The sequence below is a fragment of the Pipistrellus hanaki genome (assembly GCF_964339955.1).
Source record: "Pipistrellus hanaki genome assembly, chromosome: 1".
NCBI lineage: Eukaryota > Metazoa > Chordata > Mammalia > Chiroptera > Vespertilionidae > Pipistrellus > Pipistrellus hanaki.
The window spans coordinates 196,952,736-196,971,938 of NC_140503.1; the positions used below are offsets into that span (position 1 = coordinate 196,952,736).

At 48.2% G+C, this 19,203-nt stretch overlaps 1 protein-coding gene across 1 annotated transcript in view; it reads left to right on the plus strand.

The window, feature by feature from the left end:
- Positions 1–19,203, plus strand: part of SEL1L3 (SEL1L family member 3) — a 114,291-nt gene that overhangs the window by 1,045 nt on the left and 94,043 nt on the right. The window contains exon 2 of the mRNA XM_084890501.1: positions 12,353–12,923. Within this exon, the coding sequence (XP_084746627.1) occupies positions 12,353–12,923 (571 nt within the window). The remainder of the gene's footprint in view (positions 1–12,352; positions 12,924–19,203) is intronic.

A 19,203-nucleotide genomic window follows, 5' to 3' on the forward strand; every position in this document is an offset into this window, starting at 1 on the left:
CAGTTAGGATGGGCACGCTCTTTGGCTCCAGTCTCAGCCATCCACTGAACGGCAAGAGCTTGTTTTTCAAACCCGACTCCTTTAAAATATCAGAGCAACTTAGACCCTCGTTAAAAGGTGGGAGAAGCACCCTCAGTTCCTTTGCTGGCTTCTCTTTCTCCTGCTTTACTTCAGAACAATAGTACATTTACCGAAGGTGACACCCTTTCAGCCCAACCTGCCTTATTTTCCAGGCTCCTGCAGAGACCTTGGGTTATCTCGCCATATATTACTGTAAATAAATGAAATGGAAAATGCTGAATCATGAAACTGATGTAATAGGAAATTCACAGAATGTGAAAAAAAAATTTTTTGAGCAGTGTCATTGTCCAGAATTTCCCCCCCACATTTATGTGCTTATCATTATTCGGAGTCTTTCTTCTCAGAAGCTAAGGAGACGCTTGTAGGAATTAGAATTTGATTCCAAGATAATTTGCCACCCAGCCCAAGTTTCTCTCGACGTTCTTTACGTCTTGGATGTTTCCTTTCTTGAAGCAAGGGTGTGTAAAAATGCAAATTGCACTTCTGCATTTGCATCTACCTGTTGAGCAATCCATGCTTTTCTTCACATTTTAAAATTAGCCGGTGGTGCCAAGTTTTGTGGTTGGGTTTCCTTCGTATTTTCATAAGAAGTTGTCAGTTAACATGATTTTTCTTTCACCCAGGAGATATTATTATTATTTAATATTTATGCCACCGGGTTACAGCACACGGGCCCGTAAATAAAACTGCAGTAACCAATGACGGGGTTTCGGGTTTAAACAGATGGTCCCCGTCCACAAGTCACTGGTTACCCACAGAGGCAGACATGATGTAGTAGAGCGCTGGGTGAAACATGAATGTACAGATGGCCTGGCAATGTGAACGCCCTGCAGAGAGAGACCACTTCTGGACAATTCCAAGAAGTCAGAGTCACTATGGGAAAGCCTAGAGGCCCCTTGGTCTGCGGGAACGCAGACAGATGGAGGACCAGAGGAGGAAGTTCTGGATGGACCACGGTGGTTTAAGGGAACATCACAGACGAGGGAGTTTGATGCTGTGGGCAGACTAGAGCAAGGTAGTGAAGTGGTGAGGTGGGGCTCCGAAAAGGGAGGGTATAGACAATCCTGTCACGTGGGGAGTAACTAGAGCATGGCTGAATGTCTGGGCAGGCAGGGACCGAATGGGTTTGGGAAGGATGGGGCGGGAAATGTCAGCGCCTCCGGACTCTGCCCGCTCCCTTCGGATGGGCCTCGGGGATGCTACTGGAAAAGCAAGGCTTTGTGCAAAACCCAAGGAAGCAAGCGTGTGAGCTGGAAGGTGGGCTTTCCCTTCAGTTCTGAAGGTCTGGCCACTGGCGAGGGGTTTTGCTCTAGAGGTATGTGCTGAGATGTTGACCATGGTCGAGGCTTCTTGACCTTAGAGAGGGTGAACCTGCAGATTGTAAACATCGGCATGAAACACATGAAGCAACCGAGAAAAAAAATTCTGGACATACACATGCTTTCTGCTCATCAAGGAAGACTTCCTAGAAGAAGTGATCCGTCTGGGGAGGGAGGGTAGACAGGTGGAGGGTAGAGGGTGAGCAGAAGAGCTAGGTAGGATCTCAGGAATGTGTAGATACCAGAGGGCGAAAGCTATCTCATAATTGTGAAGCCTAAATAATAATCATAGCAATAATAATGCTGAGTTGTTGACATGCCTTATCTAATATTAACCTTAGCAATGACACTCTGAAAGGGAAGGGCTGTTATGATCCCCATTCAGATGAGGTAACTGAGGCCGAGGAAGGGTAAGGTGCCCTGGGCCACACAGGCAGTCCATGATGGAAACCCAAATCTATCTACTTCCACAGCCCCGGGTCTCAGCCATGTGAACTGATTGCCTTCTCGATTTTGCTGCTTATAACCCATTCCCCTCATGTATCGAGATGTATGGGCCATTAGCAGAGCATTTGCAATTAGCAGCCACCGTGCAATTGGCCAGGATGTGAGGTCATGTCTAAAGTAGCCTAAAATATACAAGGCAGGAAGCACAGGCCACAGAATAGAAGCAGGATGTTAAATAGGAAAAAATAAAAGAAAAAAAGAGGTAAGGCCAGAAGACATTTGCTATCCATGAGGGAGAGGTAAGAGTGTTGATCTTTCTACAGTCCAGAGGCAGCCGGTTGTCGGAGTTTAGCATTTGAGTTTGTATAAATATGTGTCCAAACGTAGAGGCGAGTGTGCCTAGGAATCCATCCCAAAGCCAATTTTTTGTGGTTGGGGGACCAATTCCCAATTTGTGTGATTCCCCACCGATTTTCTTGTCCACAAGAGCTGGAGGTGGAGCATGGCTTCCTGAACAGGTGCCGTCAAGGCCCTGCCCTCCTTGGAAGCATGCTTCCTGCAGCCAGGGTCCAGCGGCAATGGCCCCCCTTCTCCATCAGCTGGGACAGAGTAACCTTCAGTGGCAGCCTAAGAATGGAACTGTGACTGTAGCTAGGATACTGCCGGAGCATGAATAATTGTGACGAGGCCTGAAAGATAAGTCACGGAATGATGCCAAACAGATTTCTGAAGAGATGATCCCTGGTCCCAGCAGCTGCCAGAAAAGGCGGAGGTCACTAAAGGTCAAGATGCAGAGAGCCTCCCCAGAGAGGGTGAGAGCCTCAGAAGCAAAAGGTAATGAGATCGAGTCCCTTGAGGCCACCGGTGCTGAGTGGTGTAGTCCACACAGGACTTGCTCTGCCCAGCAGAGCCCTTGCCATTCTCTCTCATCGTTAACTCTTACCTTCCTCCAGATTTGGCTGCCCCAGCCCCATCTGTGACAACGGCACTTGTACAAAGCAATCTTTAAAAAAAAAAATAATAAAATATATATATATATACACAATATGTGTATGTATATATATACATATGTGTGTGTGTGTGTATATATATATATATATATATATATATATATATATATATATATATTTCCTTATTGATTTCAGAGAGGAAGGGAGGAGGAAAGAAAGATAGAAACATCAATGAGGAGAGAGAATCATTGATCGGCCGCCTCCTGCACAGCCCCTACTGGGGATCGAGCCCACAACCCAGGCATGTGCCCTTGGCCGGAATCAAACCTGGGACCCTTCAGTCCGCAGGCTGACGCGCTATCCACTGAGCCAAGCCGAACGAGGGCTAGAAAGCAATCTTGTCCATTCTGAACTTTGGTCTCAAAGTTATCATTTCTTTCGTAAATGAGAAAACAAATCTCACAATGGCTAGTGTTATTGATGGTCAGCTGTAGACATTTGCGCTTGTTAGCCAGCCAGAGGACAAAGAAATAAAGAGGACGTCAGCAGTGCAGATGTATGTGAGGACCGTTAGCTGAGGGTGGCCGTGGCATTTTTGTACAGGGTCCTCTGTGAGTGATCACTGGTTACCCCTCTAGAGGAATGTGTGAACACGGGACCCGGGAGAGCAAAACAGTGAAGAAGCCTCTGTTGTCCAGCTTGTGCGAGAGTGACTGTGAAGATTTCAAGTCCGGAGATCTCCCTCAGACTTCACATCAGCCAGGCGCTTCCCCATTCTTCCTAACCAGAGCTGCTGAAAGCTCCCAAGTGATGGCATTTGCCTCTTGCTTTCTAGCCCTTCTGTTCTTGTTGGTAAAAGTGTAGGAGCCATGAACTGACTGACTCGATGCAGCGGGGAGAAAGGTTAGAAGAGAAGATGTAAAGAACCCCGGTATTTTACAGAGAAGATGGACAGACTCCTGTAGATGATAAATAGCCTACGGTGGGTTCAGTTACCTTGTGTTTTGGCTCATCCCAGTCCCCTGAGAAAGGAACTCAAGGGGCAGGGCGGCCGCGCAGCGTGCAGGCAATGGCGGAGGAGATGCTGACTTGGCAGCTCTGGCCTCCCATCCTCCCCCTGAAAGAGCTGTTGAGGTGGCTCAGTGCAGTGTGTGTGTCAGTGGATAGAGAACATCTCCCCTCCCCAGATACGAGGGGTAACGACCCCCTAGATGGGAGTGAGGAGAGTCCTGAGACTCCCTCACCTATAGCCAGAAAGCAGGGAAGGTGTAGAGGTAAGCGGGTGAGTGGAGGGCATCATTTGGGATGATTCTGAAGGGCAGGAGGCACACCATCCCTGATGTTGGAGTCAGCAGCTATGGATTTGATTTTTTTTGTTCTGCTGGTTGACCTTGGGCAAGTTACTTACCCTCTCTGAGTCCATTTCATTCCCTCAGCTGGAATTCTCTGTCCCTCACAGGGCTGTTGCCAGGATCAGGTTTGAAGGGAGAAGTTCTATGACGTTCTGTGTGAAAGGACGAGGTGAAACCCCAGTGGGAAAGTCTTACCGAACCCTGCCTGGCACACAGGAGCTGCTCGGGGAAATCAACCCAACCACGGTTCCCCTCGTAGGAGTTGAATTAGAAAGAAATAGCCAATCAAGTCCCGTCGAAGAGGAGAGCACTCCTGCCCCAGCACCGTGGGAGTATTGATCGTCGTTGCGATGCGTGTCCCTAGCCAGCTCTCGGGCTTGGGAAGGCACACTGAGCGACTGGGAAATGTTTCCCAAGGCGCATCTTGATTTCGAAGGCCATATTGACATCATCGCCCATTCTGCTTAGTTGCATGCTTCGTTGACATAAACAGAATTTTTGCTTATTTCTAGTCAGCAGAAATTGGAAAAGTGGGCCTTTTAAGCCAATACAATTACCCTTTGACCTGTGGAGAGTTTGATCCAGCCAGTTTGCAGAGGAAGCCCTCAGGAGCCAAGACTTTCCTAGGTGACGGATGGGGCAGAATGGACAGGAATGAGAAAAGACAGACAGTCCATTGCTGTCTGCATATTGGGCATCCCCATACACACCTGTGTTTGTCAATGGACTTCCCCTCGTGAGATGGGAATGATTTAAGATTTTCCAATCTCTGTCCCTTCCTTAAGTAACAAGTGAGTCAAGTAGAGAAAAGAGCCACGCTTTTTCTCAGTGCTTTAGAATAAGGGAGGGTTATTTGAATAGAGTTTCTTCTTATTGATTTTTTTTTTTTTTTAAAGGAATCAGATGCAGTCATCCTGAAAGAAGTTTAGGCGGTATTGATGGATTTCCCCCTCCTCCATCTAGAAGATGCATAAATTCATCTGTTTCTCAATTCCCAGGCTGAACTGAATGCATTTAGATCTCCAACGTGGGGTCTTTTATCAAGAACACGCATTAACCGATCCCTTTCTTTCTTTTACAAAAAAAATTTCAATACCTACACAATTACACAAAGACAGAGGGGTCTGTGTTTTGTGCCTGTGTGTGTGATACTGTCAAGCTTGACTTTGATTAGGGCTTACTTCTGGTCGAAACAGATGTTTGAGGGCTCAGGCACCTCTCAGAGCTCAGCTCCATTGTGTGCGAAGCAGATCAGTAGCTTCTGAGGTGGAACATCCATGTGGCTGCCTGGGTGGCATCATGAGAGAAGCACAGAAATGTCCCCCCGGCCCCCACATACCTTGCTTACAGCTGCCGTGCCTTTGGCCTTCGCTGTTCGGGCATTGTTTCCACCAGGCTGGCACAGAAATGCAGACGTGTGACATGGCTGCAGTATTTTGTCATGATCACATTAACATGGATACACTTGCCAGATGAACAGGAGCCCGATGGGGGTCTGGAGGGACATGCATCTCAAAATTTTCCTTGGTGTCTCTGGCATGGAGAAACGAGAATGTTCTAGAACGTGGAATGGTTGTCTGAAGGTCAGGAGGAACTGGGCAGCTGGGAGTAAGTCTGTTCCATGTGGGGATGGTGGGGGCCAAAGTGCCACCTTCCCTGACCTCACTCATAGTCCCCACCTCAGCTCTGACCCCTAGGGCCCACTGAGATGCCAGAGGGAAAGGGCTCTTGGGAAGGAGGTTGATGCGGTTGGAGAGAGAATAGAGAATTGTCGAGAACTTGTGAATGTCAGGAAAGGGTGGCGGGAGACTCCAGGTTGGATCAAGTCCTTTGGTTTAGATGCAGGTGGCCCCCAGAGCTGTGGGGCAGTGACCTGGGAAGGACCCTCAGGGCACCTGGTAGAAATGCCCATGCCCAGGACTTTATTTCAACAAGAAACACTCACCAAAATCCTCCTGTGTGCCAAGCCGGAGACGTAACAATGAATCCGACCTGGACTCTGACCTCATCCTTTCTAAAACAAAGGAACGTTTGGGTAATTTTTAGCTTGTGTTCAATGCAACCTGGCATGTGAAAATACCTAGGAAGGTTGTACACGTGTCATGCCTGTAGCTGAAACTCCTCAAGTTAATTGCCTTGTTTCCCTGGCAGGAAACAGCTCATAACCACACACATGACTTGAGCCAGGAAATCAGCTTCAGCTTAATCAATATTTAGAGTGTGACGTGTTGATAATCAGTGTTGGTTTAGTACATAACAGAAGTAGCCACAGCTCATGGTGTAGCAGCTGCCCACTGGGTCGGCTCCAGCCCGCAAGATGCCAACTTCCTGCATCGCACAGGTGCCCAAAGGACTGGAGATTGTCACACCCTCTTGAGGGGTTTAGACCACGTTCTTAAAGCTACGATAGGTGACTTTATGGTCCTGCCTGGGGCCAGTGCACCTGTGTCAGAGTCAGAAAACATTGCCCAGTCCCTGAACTTGTTTTTTTTTTTTTTTTTTTTTTTCTCTTGTAGCCCAGCTGCCAGTCAGGCTTTTCCCACTTCTCGAATAATCTTTCTCAGCCCAGGCAATTTTATCTCTTTGCCGAGTCTAGCTCCAACATCTCATCCCACTTAGATCTTCCTTGAGAGAAACAATAGCAAGATGTCAACACCACCACCAGGGAACCTTAGCGAAACAACAAATCAAGCCCCAGCAGCTACACATGTAGGAAATTATGCCTAATTGGGTTATTCATCTCATTTCTCCTATACCCGTGGTTGGCAAACCGTGAGCCACATGCGGGTCTTTGGCCCCTTGAGTGTGGCTCTTCCACAAAATACCATGGCCTGGCCATATCTATTTTGAAGAAGTGGCGTTAGAAGAAGTTGAAGTTTAAAAAATTTGGTTCTCACAAGAAATTTCAATCGTTGTACTATTGATATTTGGCTCTGTTGACTAATGAGTTTGCCGACCACGGTCCTATACGATCATAATTCCTTTAAAAAAAAAAATATGTCTTCTGTCACTGTGCTCTTCCGTACTCCATCTGAATAAAAGTTTGATAATCTAGAAGAGTGGTGGTCAAACTATGGCCCATGGGCCTGGCCAACCAGCTGCCTGTTTTCATAAATAAACAGAGTTGCCCTGGATGACAGCCAAGCTTACTGGCTCTGGAGTTGGCGTGGCTGCTCTTTCCATATTGGCAGAGGGGAGTAGCTGCGATGGACACCGAGTGGCCCCAAAACCTAAAATATTTACCATGTGGTCCTTTGTTACAGGAAAAGCCTGCTGATCTCAAATCTAGAATAGAGCCATCCAGGAGAAGTATGTTGTGAGCCACCAACGCAAGCCACCTGTGTAATCTCAAAATTTCTAGTAGCAACATAAAACAAGTAAACTGAAAAAGGTGGAATGAAGGCTGGTAATACATTTCATTTAACGCTCAGCATCCTAATATCATTCCAATACGTAGTCAGTATAAACATTATGAACAGGCTACCCTGCATCCTTCTTTATACCGGTTTTGAAGTCCAGGGTGTATTTTACTCTGGCGACACCCCTCAATGTGGACCAGCCACATTCCGAGTGCTTAACGTGACTTGTGGCCTCGGTATCGGATAGCATACAGCCAGAACCCATAAGCCTTGGATTTACTTTTACTGCGCTTGCAAACAGGTGGAAATAAAATAACCTTCCTAGAAGTGTGGGGAGGTTCCCTTTAAAACAGAATTTCGAGTGCAGGCCCCGGGGAGGGTCTGCAGTCAGATGTCCCGTACCTTCTTCATTCTCATCTGTCACCACCGATCTGCAGTGATGAGCCGAGGTCTGGAAAATCATGGGCCTTCAGGCGGAACTGAAACCATGCTCGGCACACTGCACTTACTAACACGGAGAAGTGGGCTGGTGCGTTTTTAGGAATAAGATGTACAATAATGGCCCTAGCTGGTCTGGCTCAGTGGATAGAGCATCAGCCTGTGGATTGAAGGGTCCTGGGTTCAATTCCAGTCAAGGGTACATACCTGGGTTGTGAGCTCGAGCCTCAGTAGGGGCCATGCAGGAGGTAGCTGATCAATGATTCTCACCATTGATGTTTCTCTCCCTCTTCCTTCCTCTCTGAAATCAATGGAAAATATATTTAAAAAAAGAAAAAGAGCCACTGGGCTTCTGGGCTTGCCTCTGCTAAGGCACCAGCTCGGTGATGTTGGAGACAATACCTCTTGGTTGCCATTTCATTGTCCAAAAAGTGGGGTGGGCCTGCTCGTCACCAAGGGCTCACCCACACTAACATTCTCTACTTGTAATTATAAGAGTACTAGAGGCCTGGTGCACGGCATTCGTGCACTCGGGGGCAGAGGTAGTAGTCCCTCAGTCCGGTCTGTGCCCTTTCAAAGTCCTACATCCCTTGAAGGGTCCTTAGTGCTGCCATGGAGGCAGGAGAGGCTGAGGGACCTCCTGCATTGAGTGTCTGCCCCCTGGTGGTCAGTGTGTGTAATAGCGACCGGTTGTTCCGTTGTTTGGTCGATTTGCATATTAGCCTTTTATTATATAGGATTTTTTATATCTGTTCTCCCTCCACCCCTGTAATTTGGAAGTGTAAATGAGAAACTAAAACAATCCAACTTCTTCCTGAGGGGTGGATAGTTGGACTTTATAGATTTTTCTTCCCACAGTTTTCCCATCATGAATCAAAGAGAAGGGCCAGCCTTCCTAGTCTCCCTCTGCAATTTGCAGAAGCCAGATTTTCCATTTTTACTTTTTTAGGACTGATGATACTTTTCTCTCTGCCCTCATTTTGGAGAATGTTCACGTAGTACAAAATGAAATAGATATGTAGGGATGGCCATGCTGGGCTCTCTCTTAACCCTGTCTCCTGGTCACCTCGTCCTTCTCCATAGGGGCATCCAGTGCTGTGTGCCCAAGCAAATATGTCTGTATTTCTTCTTCTTCTTCTTTTGAACCCAAATGGTACTTAAGAACTTTGAAGTTCAAAAAACCCCCAAAACTTTGAAGATCATCCCCTTATCTGTGCAAGAAGATCTTTCTCATGTCACTCGCTGTATTGTACTCCAGAAGCAGATGCACTATAATTCTCTAACCAGCCCTGTCTTGATGGGCATTTAGCTTTTCCATCTTTTGCTGTTATAACCAGTGCTGCAATGAAAAACTATATAACCATGATTTGCACAGATTTGGTTATATTTGTAGGATAAAGTCTTACTGGGACAGGGGGCAGTGCAGTTAGACCTTCAGTAGGCATGGCCTGATGGCAGTCCACAGGAATCACCCCACCAGCAGGATATAAGGGGCCATGCTGCCCCCCATTCCAGTCACTGCCATGCGTTATTGGGCTTTCTGATGTCTGTGACTCTACCAGGTTCAAATTGGCATCTCGGTTCACTTTCAGCGCACATTTATTCCTCTTCCTGTGAATGAGAATTTACTTATCAATGAACTCAGTCGTTTGTGCCTTTTTCTTGCTCAGCAGCTTTTGCTTCTAATTGTTGACTGTCAGTGCTTTAAAATAGAAACACCACACCCTTTTACAGAAACTTGCATTGATTCTTTGCCATCAGTGGAATAGAAGTCAACCTTCTCTGGGTGGGGATTCAGCGTCCTCCAGAACCAGGATCCTGTCTTTTTTTTCTTCTTCATATCCTCCCATCCTTTCTATTCTCTGGCCAAATGCAGCTGCTTGCTTGCCCTTCCTCCCCCCCCCCCCCCAAGGCATCTGCATTTCCCTCCCTTCTTGGTCATAGTACTTGCAGTGTCTTCCCTTGGCTCCTCTATTTAAAGAACTTCTCTCCATCCCTCAAAGCCCACATGAAATACCGTTCCTTCCATAACACGTGTCCTGGACATCCCGGTCGGAATTATTCTCACCTGGGGCTGTGCTCCTTCAGGGCTGGGATATAGTTTAGATCAGTGTTTCCCAAACTTCTCTCATGATGAGAATCACCTGGTGGAGTTGTTAAAACACAGATTCCTGAATCCCAACTAAGAAGTGCTAAACTAGAATTTTTGAGAACATATTGGTAAAATTGCATACCTAACTTAGTGCTCTGTATATAAAATCTGTCTTAGAGCACTAGTTAAGTATACAATTTTACCTATATGTTCCCAAAAATTCTAGTTTAGCACTTCTTAGTTGGGATTCAGGAATCTGTGTTTTAACAACTCCACCAGGTGATTCTCATCATGAGAGAAGTTTGGGAAACACTGGTTTAGATGGAGGACTGGCCACGTTCTGCTTTGTGTGACAGTATTTGTAAACACGATTCCTGGACACCATCTTCCTGTCTTAGCCACTTAGCTCTAAACCAGAAGTGAAGAAAGAAAGGGCTCCCTCGTTCGTCCTTCTCTGGAGAAGACTACACTGACCTTTAAAAAATAAATTGTGTAAAAATATTCGTAGTATAAAATTTTGCCATTTTAAGTGTAGAACTCAGGGACATTGGAGTACAGTCACGGTGTTGTGCAACCATCACCACCACCCACCTCCAGAGTCTTCATCTCGCAAAACTGAAATATGCCTGTTAAACCGTCTTTCCTCTTTCTCCTCTTCCCCTCAGCCCCTGGCAACTGCCATTCTACCTTCTGTGTCTGTGAATTTAGACTACTCTAGGGATCTCATGGAAGTGAAATCATGCAGTATTTATTCTTTTGTGACTAACTTAATACACTTAGTAAAATGCCCTTAAAGTTCATCCAATTGTAGGCTGTGTCAGAATTTCCTTCCTTTTTGAGGCTGAATTATGTCCCATTGTGTGTAGATACCACGTTGGTTTATCCGTTCATCTGTTGATAGGCTTTGGGTTGTTTCCACCTTTAGGCTGTTATGAATGCTGCTGCTGTAAGTGTAGGTATAAGTCTGTGAATATGTCTCTTCCAGCCCCTGCTTTCAACTCTTTGGGGTATAATACACCCAGAAGTAGAATTGCTGGATCATATGGTAATTCTTATGTAATTTTTTAAGGAATCACTGTACTGTTTTCCACAGCAGTTGCCCCATTTTACATTCCCACCAGCAATGCACAGGCTCCTGTTATCCTTCCCAACACTTGTCTGTCTGTTTGTTTGTTTGTTAATATATTTTTTTTATTGATTTCAGAGACGAAGGGAGAAGTGGAGAGAAATCAGGCACCAGTGATGAGAGAGAATCATTGATAAGCTGCCTCCTGCACGCCCCACACTGGGGCTTCAGCCCACAACCCGGGCATGTGCCCTTGATGGGAATGGAACCCGGGACCCTACTGAGCCAAATCAGCTAGGGCTATTGTGTGTGTGTGTGTGTGTGTGTGTGTGTGTGTGTGTGTGTGTTATAGTAGCCATACTAATGGGTGTGCCGTGGTCCCAAGTAACCTTTTTGCGACTGTGTTTGGGATGCCTGAATCACAAAGTCAGATGTAGGAGATCTCTCTTAGCACCTATCCATCACACCCAAAACATTGCCTTGACTTCATGACCAAACTTTTTCCAGGTTTCTGCTGGAACGAATGTCCGCGTGGAGAGAGGGCTTGGTCATTCAGAGAACTAGATAAATAACCAGGCACACCAAACCTTCCTTGGCACATGTTGCACCAGCCGCGGTGAAAGAATCAGACAACACCGTCTGTGGTCCCTGCCTGCTCGGGTGTGCTTTCGAGCAGCAGAAACCTCCTGCTGGTCCATCCATCATGCGTGCTTGTCCTGGCTCGGAGCTCACGGAGAAGATGAGGCCGGGTTGGAGTCCCTGCCATGTTCCCTCCCGGGTGCATTCTGAGCGCTTCTCCAGCCCTCGGGTTTGGCCGCGGCTCTCCCACATTTGCAGTCAGGACAATGGTTTGGAAATGTCTGAAGCCCGATTGTTCTCTTTTCCACTCAGAGGCAGATGCATTGTGCCTGGGTGTGTTATGCACTGGCTCCTCCTTTTGGAAACCAGCTCTGGAATGACTGCCACACGGTTTGAAAGGCACGTTCTGATCAGCAGATGCTACTGAGTCTGGGGAGAGAGTCCATGTGGCCTAATCTTTGTGTGTATGTGAGTGTGTGTGTATGTGTGTGTGCATGTGTTGGTTTTCCTCTAGTTGCTCAGTAGTGATTTCCACATCTTTTATCTTCCTCATTCGCTGCTTTATGGACATGGATTTTTTTTTTTTTTTTTAATCCCGGGAAAATCATGATTCACTTACCTGTTCATGCGATCATTTTTAAACTTCCTCTGCATTATTTTTCTTTTCAGAATTTTGTGCCATCTTGGGGCCGGCAGACCTCCCTGACAACGTCCGTGGCGTCCAGCGCCGAGCAGAGCCTGGCTCACAAAGACTTCATTTATTTCTCTGTCGCGGAAGGAAATGTCCGCAACGTTTCCGAAGTCTCGGTGGAGTACCTGTGCTCTCAGCCTTGCGTTGTCAGCTTGGAGGCGGTGGTCTCCTCCGAGTTCAGGAGCAGCATTCCCGTGTACAAGAAGCGGTGGAAGAACGAGAAGCACCTTCACACCAGCAGGACACACCTCGTGCAGGTGAAATTCCCGAGCATCATGGTTTACAGAGACGATTATTTCATCCGACACTCCATCTCCGTGTCGGTGGTGATTCTCCGCGCCTGGATTACTCACCAGTACAGCGGTGGAGACGTGGGTGTGAAATGGGACGGAAACTTGCTGCACGCCGTCGCGAAGAATTACACCCTGCTGAAGACGGTCCCGCCTTTCGAACGCCCTTTCAAAGACCATCAGGTGTGCCTTGAGTGGAACATGGATTATATTTGGAACCTTCGGGCAAACAGGATTCCCCAGTGTCCTCTTGAAAATGGTAGGTCACTTGTCTTGCCAGGAACCTGATTCATTCCTTCAGACAGCCTGTACCCTAAGAGGGCCAGGGGAGAACTCGTATATTAGCAGTTGGGGGAGCCCGAGGGAAACGGAGCCTGTAATCTTAGACTTTGGGGATGGAAGGGGGAAAGTGAAAAGGTGAGGAAAGGAGAAGCAGTTGGATAGAATAGGACTGAAGGTGGAAAAGAGAGAGGGACAGAGGGGCCATGGAAGGGGGACCTTGAGAGGTGTGGATCTGCTCTAAGTTGGAAAGGAGCATTAATGCCACTAAAACAAGCATTGGAAAGATCTTCCTCCTGTCTCCCCTCCAGCATCAGGGAGCTTCAGTGTATTGCTTCCCGGCCAAGCAGACCTGGCTTCTGCTCCTGGCTCTTCCACTTTCCTTCTGCCTGTAGAATTTCAGAACTCTTAGAGCTTCGGTTTTCCTCTCTGTAAAGTGGGAATATGAAATAATAATTTTCTCAGAGCAATGTGATGAGAAGTAAATGCGTTGTAATTTGCTTAGCACATAACGAGCATTCAGTGAAAAGTAGCCATGATGACGGCTGACAGAGTCCAAACTCAGCGTTTTATCCTAAATGCTATATGGGCACAGCCTCTGAAGGACCCGTACGGGAGGCTCCTGTGCCCTTCTGCAGTCTCCCTTAAGCACTGGGGTTGGACCGCTCTGACTACACACAGTTAGAACAAGGGATCTGACTATCTCTCTGTTGGTGACAGCTCTTCTCCATGCCCTGCAATGGGGAGCCACCCTGGGCATGCTCCCAGGAACCACCTGGATCTAGTAGCGTTTACCAAAGTGTGGCCCTAGGACGCACTGCAACAGAATAAACCAGCCAGGACTCTAGCTGCAAATGCAAATTCCCAGCACCCATCCATACCAGCTTGGTCAGGATCTGTGGGAGCAGGGCCTTGGAATCAGCATTTACACATTCTCATGACTGTTCTGATGGGACCCTGAGGCGTGAGAACCTCTGGACCAGGGGTTACTATGGCCGGATAGAGGCAGGGTTGATGGGTGGAGGAAATCCATGGGCCTGTGACAGCAGACGCTTCCACAGGAAGGGGCTGACACCTCCTGATCATCGAGCCCAGTGGTCGGCAAACTCATGAGTCCACAGAGCCAAATATCAACAGTACAGCGATTGAAATTTCTTTTGAGAGCCACATTTTTTTAAACTTAAACTTCTCCTAACGCCACTCGCCCAGGCCATGGTATTTTGTGGAAGAGCCACACTCAAGGGGCCAAAGAGCCGCATGTGGTTTGAGAGCCACAGTTTGCCAACCACAGGTCTAGAGGCCTGGTGCAGGGAAAGATGACTTGAGGACATGGGGATAATAGCATTTCCTGGGGCCACCCTCACACAGCCCTGAATGCAAGGGAAACTTCAAGGCCTGTGCAACTATATATTATAGCCTGTCAGAGGCCACTTTCCATAGAGCCAACACATTTGGCATTAAAAAAAAAAAAAAAACTATTTTGAGATAATTACAGGTTCATAGGAAGTTGCTAAAATGGTAAGTTCTATGTATCCCTCCCCTGCCCCCTCCAGCTGTCCCTCATGGTGACGTCATCCATAATGAGAACACAGTATGGAAACCAGGGAAGGGGAAACAGACATGGAGCTAAAACTCTTAACTCGACTACTGGCCTTTATTCAGACTTCACCACTTTGATTGATTGGTTTCAGAGAGGACGGGAGAGGGAGAGAGAGAGAGATAGAAACATCAATGGTGAGAGAGAATCATTGATTGGCTGCCTCCTGCATGCCCCCCACTGGGGATCAAACCAAAACCTGGGATTGTGTCCTGACCAGGAATCAAACTGTGACCTCCTTCCTGGTTCATAGGTCAATGCTCAACCACTGAGTCATGTCGGCTGGGCCAGACTCCACCTCTTCCTTTGTGTATGTTTGTGTGTGTGCGGAGTTCAGTATAATTTTATCCTATGTTTTGTTTTGTTTTTAATCTCCGTGTTCTGTGTCTGGCTTAGCCCGTGTCTGTATGGTGCTCTAAGTATGAGATACCTGGAAGCAGAAGGCAAATCCCTATCCCGCTTGTGTGAGCATCGGGTGGGAGGGTGGGTAATTAAACACTGAAATCAGTGAATGGAATGCATGTTAATGATCAGTGCACATCCCTCTCCCAGTCAGAAGCCCGTGCCAGCGTCCGTCGGAATGGCCTTCTGCAGGGGGACCCGGTTTGTTAAGGAGAAGGAGGCAGGGGGCACGCACAGCCACAGTTTTGCTTTGCTTTCCATGTTGTCAAGATTTAATGATCCCATTTCGTGTTTGGCCCGATCACATATTTCTCATTAAAGAATGACTGGATTGCAAGCTGGAAGTTTTCACCTGAAGTCATTTACGGCCTGGCTGAGTTCTTGGGGCACCTGCTCACAGCCTTAAAAAAAAAAGTCTTTTTTGGGCCCCTTCCCACATTCACTGGGCTCAGGTTTTTCTCCCCCACCTTCTCTGCACCATGACTTGTGGGGCGAGAACCGATCTAATGCAAGCATAACACAGAGTCACTGAAAATGCGGGAGCTCGTGCACCCTCAAAACCAGCTCTGCTTGCATGGCTGCGATTTGTTCTCCTTACCTTTAAAATACAATCAAAAGAGCAGCCCTGTGGAAGGTACCTCTGTTCTCGGCCTCGGCTGTACGGGACAGGGGTGGTGGTGGTGGTGGGGGGGGGGTTGGGGTGGGCAGGGGCCAGGCCTCTGGCTTGTTCTTTGCAGGGACACTTGGCGAACGCAAGTCACATCAGAACAAGATGGCATTAGGGAGCCGCTCAGCACCTTTCATGTCGTGTCCCTGTCTGTAGCCCGCACTGGTGGCGGGTGTGGGGAACAGTTTCTGAGTCAAATGCCTGGTACCCTACAAGGGTGCTGCCTCTGGACTGAAGTACCTCCTTTCTGCTTTCTTTTCCTCTATAAGGGGAGTGACCCCAGTCCCCATGCGCAGTGGTGCCGTGCGTAAGGCTGGAGTGACAATGCACATGGCCGAGGCGAGGCCGTGCCCACACACTCACCACTACAGCTGATCTCCGGTGCCAGGACCGTCCCAGGCCAGGCCGGGGGTCTGATTTTCAGTAGAGATGCAGCAGAATTTTGTCCGGCCCTGCTGTGTAAACGTACCCTGGGTCAGAGTGGGCAGCCGCTCGGGACACCTGTGTGGCCAGGCTCGGCCACCTCCATGCTGGTGCACCTGTTCATGCTCTGTTTCAGGCGCATGGGCCGGAGGTAGCCAGGTACAGCACACCTGTGGCCCTACATACTACTGTCCATTCCTTGGGTGGTGGTGAGGGGACCAGGCCTTAGCTGTGGTCCCTCTCCCATCACACGTGTGCCTGATTCATGCGTGAACTCCCCCAGAGAGAGAAATCCACCCCCCTGGGGGGTTGCTATAGGCCCATCAGACTTCTCTTCCTACCATGCCCTGTTGTGGGAGGCCAGCTAGTCCTGTTCCCTCTGTCTTCATATCTCATTGCCTATTCAGTTCCCTCGCACCACCTGCATCGCTGTCGTGGTCTAAAGCATCCCGGCTCTGTCTGGATGGTGGCCACAGCCTGCAGGTGGCCTCTCAGCTCTGCCTCCTCCCCCACCTAGCAGCAGTGCCAGCAGGTCCCATCACCTCCCGCGGGCAGTTGCTCCTATGCCAGTCTCTAAAGGTCAGCCTGTGTTGCCTACCGTGGCCCGTGGAATCTGTTCGTGTCCCCTTCCCGCCCCCTCTCCCTCCGTGCTTCCCGTGCCCACCTGTTCTAGCCACGGGAGCCTGTTTGCTTCTCCACAAGCCCTACTGAGTTCTTTCCCTCATAGGGGCATTTGTGTTACTGCTCCCTCCTCCTAAGGTACTCCTCCCCGACCTCTCTTACTGCATCCTACCCCTGCACAGATGGCATCTCATCAGACACGACTTCCCTGCCCACCTTATCTCAGACAGCAGCCCCATGCCTACTACCCCACCCCATTGTTACCGCCTTTCTTTTTCCTCCATAGCCTTATTGCCACGGGGCGTCGTCACTAACTATCTTTTATTGCTTTTTGTTGGTGGCGTGTCTTCATCCCAGAAACACAAGCTCCACCAGGCCAGGGTCCTGGACTGTTTTGTTCCAGGGACACAGTGCCTGTGTGTGTCAGGTGGTGTGCGGTGACTGATATTTGTCGCTTGAGTGATGAGACTGAGTAATGAATGCTCTTCGCCAAGGGGCAAGGACCTTGTTCTCTCTGATGCTTGTGTGTGACCGTCACGCTGTGACAGCATCCTCACTCTGCGGGCTGTTGCATTAAGGAGCGTGTGGGGGTAGGCGGGGGCTGTGTGCCTTCCCTGGGGCTTCTTGCACACACTCACACTGCAGTTTCCCAGGTGGGGCCCGTGGTTCCTGTGGGCTGTGCTGGTTAATGCTGCAGCCTTCAGGTCAGCGATCCTCCCTTGCAACCACACGTGAGCTCGCCTTCACCCTGTGCGCCTGCCCGTGTAGTTTGAGTCTGATTAGATTGATTCTGCACCCGTATGTCTTGGCTAAAGCAGGTTCTTTTACCTGGATGGCTGCCATCCCTGACTCCCACTCCCCACCAACATCCTCTCACCGTTGCCACCTGCCCTGTCTTTCTGGCAAAATGATGCTCACATTTCAGTGGGCAACTCAGAATTCAACCCTTCCCTCACCCCAACTCAAAGCATTTTTCTTTCCTTTATCTTTTTTTCTTTTGGATCCCCACAATCAGAAATTAACTCTCCACTCTTTGGCCTTCCCTAGCCCTCTGTTATTCCACCACCCTATATGATGTGTGTCATGTTCAATTTAATTAAACAAAGGTTGATTGGGTACCTATTATGTGCCAATTTCTTTTTTTTTTTTTTTAATATATTTTATTGATTTTTTACAGAGATGAAGGGAGAGGGATAGAAAGTCAGAAACATCAATGAGAGAGAAATACCGATTAGCTGTCTCCTGCATACCCCCCACTGGGGATGTACCCACAACCAAGGCACATGCCCCTGACCAGAATCGAACCCGGGACCCTCCAGTCTGCAGGCTGACACTCTATCCACTGAGCCAAACCGGTTAGGGCTGTGCCAATTTCTTTACTCAATCTGTGCTTTGCTAGCCTGCTTCACAGAGGAGGTGACATTTGAACAGAGACTGGAAGGATGAGTTGAGTTTTCATAGTCAGAGAAGGAATGGAGGGAAGGGCATCCAGGCAGAAGGGACAGGCACAGAGCAGGGAGTGCAGGCTGCTGGGGGGGTGGGGGGTGTCGGCGAGTCTGCCTCCCTTGATCTGAGGGATAGCAAATAGGTTTCATCTTGCATGTTGACCCAGAGTGGTTGGGTGTGGCTACCTTCATTTCTGTGATTCTGAGAGGAGTCTCTGCCCAGTGAGAGACTGGGTGCCATGTGGATGGAGCACCAAAGTCCACCACAGGGTGGAAATGTGGAGGAGCAACACTTGTTTGTGGAGACAAGCAGTTCAGGAAATAAGACTGGAAAGGCAGGTTGGAGCCATGCCAGGATGTGCTAAACATTCTGCACTGCCTTGGCTGGTTTGGCTTCAGCCCATGGAATGAAGGGTCTCAGGTTTGATTCTGGTCAAGGCAATGTACCTCGGTTGCAGGCTCCCGGCCCTGGTTGGGGGCATGAGGGAAGCAATCAATCTATGACACATTGATGTTTCTCTCTGTCTCTCCTTCTCCCTTCCACTCTCTCTAAAAACCAGGGGGCGGAGGGGATATCCTCGGGTGAAGATTAAAAAAAGAAAGAAAGAAAGAAAATTCTACCTCATGTTTCCCTGTAAGAACATTTTTCTGATTTTTTCTCTCTTAGTTCAAAAAACCGGGGAGTATGGCACTTTTCTTCTTTCCCACGTTTCTTCCCTTTCACTTAAAATGCATTCTCATCTTCAGATCTGCTGGATTGGAAGAATGGTTTCTTAGAGCAGAATTCCATTATAACAAGCCAATAGAAGATTAAGTCAAATATTGGAGCCAGACTTCGCCTGTCTCTATGAAATATCAGTTTATGCAGCAGGATTACTCAAGTCAATGATATGATGATACTGTCTGTAATTACAAGAACTGTGTATTTGGCACTTTTAGAAGAAGAAGAAGAAAAGAGACTCGGTTCCTTTGTCTCCCCCCCCTCTCCTAGTTAATCACAGTAGTCTGAATGTCCCCGTAAGAACACTAATTAATGCCTTGTATCTGCATTGCCCTTTATGATTCTCAAAACACCTTCTCCATGCACATTGCCTCATTTAATCCT